Source organism: Galeopterus variegatus, unplaced genomic scaffold (genome assembly GCF_000696425.1).
Source record: "Galeopterus variegatus unplaced genomic scaffold, G_variegatus-3.0.2 Scaffold2746, whole genome shotgun sequence".
Taxonomy (NCBI): Eukaryota; Metazoa; Chordata; class Mammalia; order Dermoptera; family Cynocephalidae; genus Galeopterus; species Galeopterus variegatus.
Window position 1 is genome coordinate 119,756 of NW_007728857.1, and position 8,242 is coordinate 127,997.

Consider the following 8,242-nt stretch of genomic DNA (forward strand, 5'->3'; position numbering starts at 1 on the left):
AAACAAGAAGACCATATTAGAATGGATCCAGACTTAGGTATTTCAACAGTTCATGTATCCAGTTAATTAATTTTCTCATTGTTAGATACTAATACACTTCACAATTTAGCTTCACGACACAGTTCGCTCTTATCAAGTGTGGACATGAATGACTTTCCAGTCACACACAGATATGATGATATATTGTTTTATACAAGAAAGGAGATGATTCTTCTGAAATGCCCTTCTGAAGAATCAGGAAAGCCCCAGCAGACCACAGACCATCTCTCCTGCCTCCATGAGTAGAACTGTGTCATGTGTCCACATGGACAGAAGTCCCTAATGGGAACAGTAAAAAAGCACCAATGAGGCTGCCCATTTTTGTCATATAAAATCACTAGAGACTAATGCCATGGTTCACCTTGAATATATTTATGTAATTTATGTGTAATTACCCCAAAGTCATTATGTACATCCTCAATAAAAAATTTCTAGTCATGACTGAGTTTCAGGTATACCGATGGTCCTCTATTTATTATGCAGTTGCATCTCAATGAACCCATTATAAGCTGAAAATATTATCAGTCAAATATATTTAACACTTTGGTATATGTCAAGCAGTACGGGTCTAGTTTCATTCTTCTGCATATGGATGTCCAGTTTTCTCAGCACCATTTACTGAAGAGGATGTCCTTTCCTCAGTGTGTGGTCTTGGGACCTTTATCAAAGGTCAGTTGGCTGTAAGTATGTGGATGTTTTTCTGGGTCCTCTATTCCATTCTATTGTTCCATGTGTCTATTTTATTGCCAGTACAATGCTGTTTTGGTTGCTATACCTTTGTAGTTTAATTTGAAGTCAAGTATTGCAATGACCCCAGCTTTATTTTACTTTTCTCTTGCTCTAGATTGCTTTGAGTATTTGGTGTCTTTTGTTGTTCCCTATGACTGATAGGACTTTTTTTATATGTATGTATGATACTTTGAAGTGTGTCATCACCCCTTTGTTTGCAATGCATCCATTTGCCGTGTACTACTCCAGAAGCAAACTTTCTATGTGTATATATGTATGTGCTCATGTGTTTAGAATTTTGACAAGCTCACATTATGTAATTTTTGTCGTATGACTGATTGGAAACACAAAATAAAGCAGTTTTTTATCAACTGAAAGAGCTGTAACATTTTGCCAATGGATTATATCAAGACATAGAGAAAAGAGGCAGGTGGTAAATAAAACACCTTTGAATCCTCTGAAGAATGGAAGGAAGTTGAAAAAAAAAATCACCCCTGGAGATGTCCTGAGCCCTTAAGGTTTGTTTCATGGCCATGTTCCACGTTCAGAAAATTCTCAGGATTATCTTGTTGACTAGTTACATATGACCAAAAACAATATTAGCTCTCTTTGAAAAGATTCACCACCACTGCTGATTTAACATAGTAACCAATTTGTCTATATCAAGCAGAGGTGATTCACAGAAACATTTTTTTAAATTTTGTTTTATTTTATCAATATACAATGTAGTTGATTATTATGGCCCATTACCAAAACCTGTTTTCCCCCTGCCTCGCCCCCTCCCAACAACCATAACAACTTCAAGGAATTGTAATTGTTGTGTTGTGTCTTCTCCTCCCCCCAGGTTAATTGTGTATTTATTTCTTTATTTTTAGCTTCATGAAATGAGTCAGGCACAGAAAGAGAAATCCCTTATGTTCTCACTTATTTGTGATAAAAAGAAACATTTATCTAATATTAACTTGAAATTGTCTGTAGCCATCAAGCAGCTTTCTTGAGAACACCGATTTTCTGTAAGGACAGAGTATCTGCTGATCCCAGGACACCTCTCACAACTCACACCTGGTTACAGATGACATCCAGATGGCCTCACCAGCTGCAGAGCCCTGAGGTGGACAGTCCCATGGGTGGCAGGAATCAGACAACAGACAGGGAACAGCCTGAGTATTCCAGTAAAAACCATCATCCCTGGTGTCCTAAGTGGTCAGAGGACACATACAAATATCTCTGATCCTGAAAATTTGGAAACAGACCTGAAGCACAATGGAGATAGGAACTTTGCACTGAAAACACTTTTAGGGAAAAATTAATAAATTACATAAGCAAATACGTTGGGTTTTCTACTTAAGATCCTGGACACAGGACAGCAGGGTGTGCTTGTCCTTTCAATTGAGTATCAGCATTAGCAGAAACATTTTTAAACAATCATTTGTGCCTTCCCTTTAAACACAGTCATGCTCTAAATTTATCAGGAATATTGAATGTGAACTTCCAAGGGCTGACGATGTAATACACTAATAAAAAATCAACCATTGTCAATCTCACTTTTGTAATTAAAGAGGAAATTAAAAGTGTTACTGAGTATTTTTAACCTTTTACTAGTTTCTTCATGACACTGTGACATTTGAAGGTGAATTGGATTATCCCATGTTAGAAAGTCTGATGGGAAGATCCTGAGCAAAGTATAACGTGGTGATTGATTTGTTACCAAGTACCAGAGCCCTGCAGTTTAGGGCATTATCTTCAGACATAATTGAACTTCAATAAAGCCTCATCATAACATCTGTGTTTTTATGTCAGCTTTGTTCCGACAGGTATTTCCATTGCTGATTGCAGGTCATGCATTCCCAACCATCTTACATTCAAATACTTACAAACTTGCACTGCAAATATTGCTACAAGCATGCACTTTTTGCAATAGAAGCTCTCATTTTGCCTTTTACTTCTTTTATTCAATATATTTTTATTTTCTATTTTATTTTATAGGTTATGAATATTCATAGGGCACAAAGCTTACTGTTGGCACTTGTGGCAAGATGTGGTTGCCGGATCAATACTATTAGCATGCCCATTACTATGAATTGTGATTATTCCTCATGTCTTCCAGCCAATTAATCCCTGACGTCCTTCACCCTCCGTCTTGTCTCCACCCCATTTCGTAACCTCAGGTCTGCTCTGTCCCTCTGCAAGTCCAATGCACCCTTGTGGCTTTTCTTTCTTTCCTTTGTTCTCTCTTAACTCTCACTTATGATGGAGAACATGGGGTATATTTTCCCCTTTGCTTGGCTTATTTCACTCAACATTATTTTCTCCAAGGTCATCCATGTCGTTGTGCATGGTCGAACTTCATTCCTTTTCATGGCAGATAAATTTAACACAGTTACGTGCACATTTTGACGTGGCGGGGTGTGTTACTTTTTGATCTCTAAGGTTATTCTCAATCCATGACCCCCTTTCTTCCTTGCCTTGTAGGTCTGATTATTGAACATTTTACCTTTTTTCACTGTGATAGTTTTCTCTTTCCCACCCCTTGTCTCTCTCTCTCTCTTTCTTCTATATTTGTGTTTCACAAGAGAATAACTTACAAATCTGTGTCCTATCCAAGTCTAGTGATGCTCAGAATTTTGATCCCTACAATTTCTAAATCCATGAGATAAAATCTCAACTCACCTCTCTGTTGGTCTCCAATGCCATTGCTGTTTAGTAATTTATTTATTTTTTGTTGTTGCTTAGATTTGCATAGTGATTCATTAAACATATCAATATTGCTCATTATGGTTATTATTTGTATACTCATTGTATTTAATATTGCTTCATTTAAAGCATAATAAAATTGTCTCTGCTAGTATTTTTTCTCACTTCTCTGACATTCTATAAGACATTTTTTTTCTTGAATATATTTTATCCATTCAGTGGTGTGAGAGTCCTGCTTAATGAATTTTAATATTGCTTTTTCTTGGGCTGGCCCGGTGGCGCACTGGAGAGTGCCCCGCTTGGGAGTGTGGCGGCGCTCCCGCTGAGGGTTCGAATCCCATGTGGAGACCGGTTCCCGCTCACTGGTTGAGCATGGTGCGGGCGCAACCCCGAGGGTTGCGATCCCGTTGCCGGTCCCTGGTACGGGCGCGACACCGAGGGTTGCGATCCCATTACCAGTCAGTAAAAAAAGACAAAAAGGAAAAAAAAAAAAAAAAAAAAAAACTAAAATATTGCTTTTTCTTAAAATAATTAAAAAAATAGATCCATCCACAGACCACACTCCTATTGCAAGTTAATATGCAACATGCATATGAGACTAGTAGGATAATTATTATACAAGGAACAGCGGCGATTCACTCTCCACAGCACACAGGGCTGTCCTGCTGAATCTGTACCTTGGGAGATTCTTCCTCTACATGGTGACATATTCAGAACAGGGCTGTGAAGTTTCACATTTGTGTATGTTACAAGGAATTTCTCAGCATCAATCAGAGGCATCGTTCAAGTTAGATTTTTCCAAAAAGACCAATGGTGAATGTGTGTGTGTGTGTGTGTGTGTGGTGACATATGGTTAGTGTGTTACCCTCCAGTTCCCCCAAACACCTGTTGTCCTCTTCCATGCAGAGATGACAGATAACATATATTTTTGATCTTTTGATGCAAGTCAGGACCGTAAGATTAATTAAGCCAAAGGAAATGTACACAGATGTAACACACACACTCACAGCCTGGATAATTAAATTAAAGTTCAACAGGTACAAAGCTTCCATTACACAGGATGAACAAGTTCTGGGGATCTGCTCTACAACACTGCACCCACAGTTAACAATACCGAATTGTGCACTTACAATGTGTTAATAGAGAAGAGGTCGTAGTAAGTGTCTTTACAACAATTAAAAAATAGCCCACCTGAAATTCACATTCCCTCTCCTTCTGTTTTCTGTTAAGTATCAGTCCACAAGCTGTAGATTCTGGGTCCCAAACCAGTGGAAGTCTGGGTTCCTGAGTGACTTTATGAATCAGACACCTCTTCTCACTGCAACTTCCCTCCTGAACACATTAGAATAGAAATGAGCAAACAGTAGATATTTGTTTTTGAAACTTTATTCCACTGAGATGCTGGAGTGTTTGCTACACTAGGCAGGACATCCTGATAAATTATCCTGGGCAAATCGACATGGGCACCTTGGGACTCTGTAGAGTCAGCTGAAGGTTTAGAAACAAACCAAAACAGAGTTGCACATACACCTAGTTATTTTAAATCTCCTCTCTGATAATTCCAAAATCTGTGTCATATCTTATCCTGGTTCTGATACTTGCTTTGTCATTTCAGTGTGTTTGTTTTCCATTGTCCGTTTTCAGGTCTTTTAACATTTTGGTAAAATTCCAGCAAAATTCATGCGTTAACAAGAACTGAAGAATCAGCCCAAAATTGTCCATCAGCAGCTCCTGTCTTATAATCCATTCAGGAGACTTCAAGGGCTGTCCCTCCATGACATGGACCTGCTCTTGGGACTGAGAGGGGGCTCACAGGAGTAGACACAGCACAGCATCCAGCACAGCCCCTGGCCCCTTTCTCTGTGGTGGGTGGCATCTCAGAGGGCAGTGACCACAGTCATGGAGTGGCTGTCATGGGCCCCAACACAGAGACATCAAAGGGAAGCGTGCTTTTAAAACTTTCATATTAGGGATTTTATTACTGCTTGTATGTTAACCGTTATGACTGATATGTTCACAAGCGGGGATCTCTGATGAGATTGTAGGACTAAATGAAAGAATTACATCAATAATTTAAGCGTGAATTGAATTTCTGTTTAAAATTTGAAAACATTAGAAGCACAGGATTTACCTTGGGAAGGGGGCATTTAAAGAGTCCATTTGTCTTTCCCAAACAGTGAGAATCAGTTTCCTGAGTCATGTACAGGGTGCTGTATTTTGTAGAGTCCCTCTGAGTTCTGATGTGCTGTGTCTTGTATCATATGGTGGACGGAGCTCAAAGCAAGCCTGGAACTCATGGAACAGCAACAATGTAACAATGTAACAAGCTCTCAGGTGTGATGAGAACCACATGACAGGAGAGGGTACAGGGAAAGAAAGCAGGGGTTGTGCTGTGATCAGAGCTGTAAAAGCACAACCCAGAGCCTGAGTTTGCGGGAAAAGTTGGGCTGGGACCAAGACAAGGCACAAGAGAAGGTAGAAGGAAGGTAGATCTGGGCTAAGAAATCTGGGGCCACATTTTGGAGTGTTCTTTCACATCTGATAATTATATGTCAAGTAATTTTAAGAAAATAATAGAATATAGGCACGTCAAAAATGCAGAAGTCCCACCTCAGTTCCTCACCGCTTATAAGGACAAAGCTCTCCCACATGCAAATTTCCCTTCAAACTCTAGGGTAAATGTAGACACATGGGCGGTGGAAGCTCACAGGTCTGTCCTCAGACAGGACTCAGGTCTCTGGGGAAGGCAGAGTTGAGATCTAATAGAAGATGAGATTGTGGGGATTTCTCCTTTGCCTGGTGACAGCTTCCCAAGGTGAGTGTCTCAGATGTCACACATGGGTCTATGGTATGGTTGTGACTGCACGTGACTGACAGGTTCTGATTCTCCCTGTCTCCAGGTGTCCTGTCCGACGTGCAGCTGCAGGAGTCGGGCCCAGGACTGGTGAAGCCCTCACAGACCCTCTCCCTCACCTGCACCGTCTCTGGTTTCTCCATCACCAGTGGTTATGGTTGGAGCTGGATCCACCAGCCCACGGGGAAGAGCCTTGAGTGGATGGGATACATTAGTTATAGTGGAAGCACAGCTTATAACCCGTCCCTCAAGAGCCGCACCTCCATCACCAGAGACACGTCCAAGAACCAGTTCTCCCTGCAGCTGAGCTCTGTGACCGACGAGGACACAGGCGTGTATTACTGTGTGAGAGACACAGTGACAGGAAGTCATCGTGAGCCCAGACACAAACCTCCCTGCAGGATACAGGAGGGGTCTGGGCTGCAGGGGGTGCTCAAGGCCCACCCAGCTCCTGTGCCCCATGGAGCAGGTGCAGAGAGGGGATGGGGTCTCCTCTTGGGATCTGAGGTTTCCTCTGCTCTGCTGACTCCCAGATGTCCCCCAGGGTCCTTTCCTGCTTTGTTCTTTGTGACTCTAATTCCCATGTTCTCACTGCAGGCAACACAGAGTGAAATAACATTCCTCATTTGCAGATAAGATGTTTCCATTCACTGGGACCTTTATTTTCTCAGGTTTGAACATGACCTGTTCTCTTTCCAGACACAAAAATCATTGTAAGGATTCTTATGTTCATCTGATCAACAATATTTTTCCCTAATGGTTCGCTCAGTCCAGGCGCACAGTGTCCCTAAGTAGACTTTCCCTCAGTCAAGCATATGTGCTGCCACATGGTTATGATCATCCTTCAGGAACTCTGTCCACGGCGTCCTTGTCCTACCTCGGGAACTTTATCCTCTGGATCCTCATCCACACTGTGGACACTGATGTTCAGTATTTGTCCCACTCTCTGTCCATCCTCCAGTGTCCTGGATGGAGAAGCAGCTGCCTGAGGGCCAGACACAGCTCTTCCACTTCTATGTGGAGGTTTCAGGGTGATAAGCACAGAGAGAAATACCCACCAGAGCCCTGCTGGGTTGGCATTCTGGGTGTGGCCTCTCAAAGCAGCCCTGGGAATTGTGTCCTAAGTTCTGTATCTCAGGTTCCATGGGGCGATTCCCTGTGGATATTGAGAACCAGCTGGACAGAGCCCTGTTCCCTGCCCACTCTCTGCTGTCCCACAGACATCCTGGACACTTGCCTTAATACCATCCTCTGTCTACCATTGTTTAAATTCTTACTAGATCTGTTGTCCCTAGACACTCAGCTCCATGAGTCAAGAGCCCTGCTCAATTCTTACCAAGTCACCTCCTGTGCAGGTGCAGATGAGGGGCTCAGTAATGAGGCTGATCATTGAAGGTAGGGACCTCATGTGGTGCTGAGAAGGCACCTATGGCTGATGAATGTTTCATAAAAAGAGAAAATACCACATACAATGGAGGTGAGACAACAGCACAATGCAGGGAACAAACATTGCCAGGCTGGAGCCATTAATTAGAAACTCTGTCTCTGCAAAAGTCACTGTAAAGAGGATGACAAGGCAAGCTATGGACTGGATAAAAGGTCCCCGGTGTCCTTGTTTGTGTCTCCTCTGAGGACTAGGTTTTCATAGAGACTTCTTAAATAGTGTCTAAGTTGCATGGGGTGTTGTAGTTTTTCCCTGTTAGTACACAGAAAATCAGTATCTCTTCTTATATCTGTAAAAGAAGTGAAGTCACAGGGTGAACTCCTATCCCCAAAATTGAAGATGCAGTCAGGAAGACACAGAGGGTCACAACTTGTCAGATCAGAACGTTGTGTGTAAGGTGTATAAGGTAATGTGGGTGGAAGGGGAAGCTCTGCACAGTCCTATGACGAGTCTGTCCTTTAGTGAGCTGTGTCCTGTGTGTG

General features: G+C 42.0%; 1 gene segment (V, D, J or C); it reads left to right on the plus strand.

Moving 5' to 3' along the window:
- The first annotated feature begins 6,231 nt into the window (after positions 1 to 6,231).
- On the plus strand, positions 6,232 to 7,351 carry LOC103598806. The segment is given in 3 exon segments: positions 6,232 to 6,277; positions 6,363 to 6,689; positions 7,278 to 7,351. Coding segments are annotated over 3 exon segments (447 nt in total).
- The last annotated feature ends 891 nt before the right edge of the window (positions 7,352 to 8,242 follow it).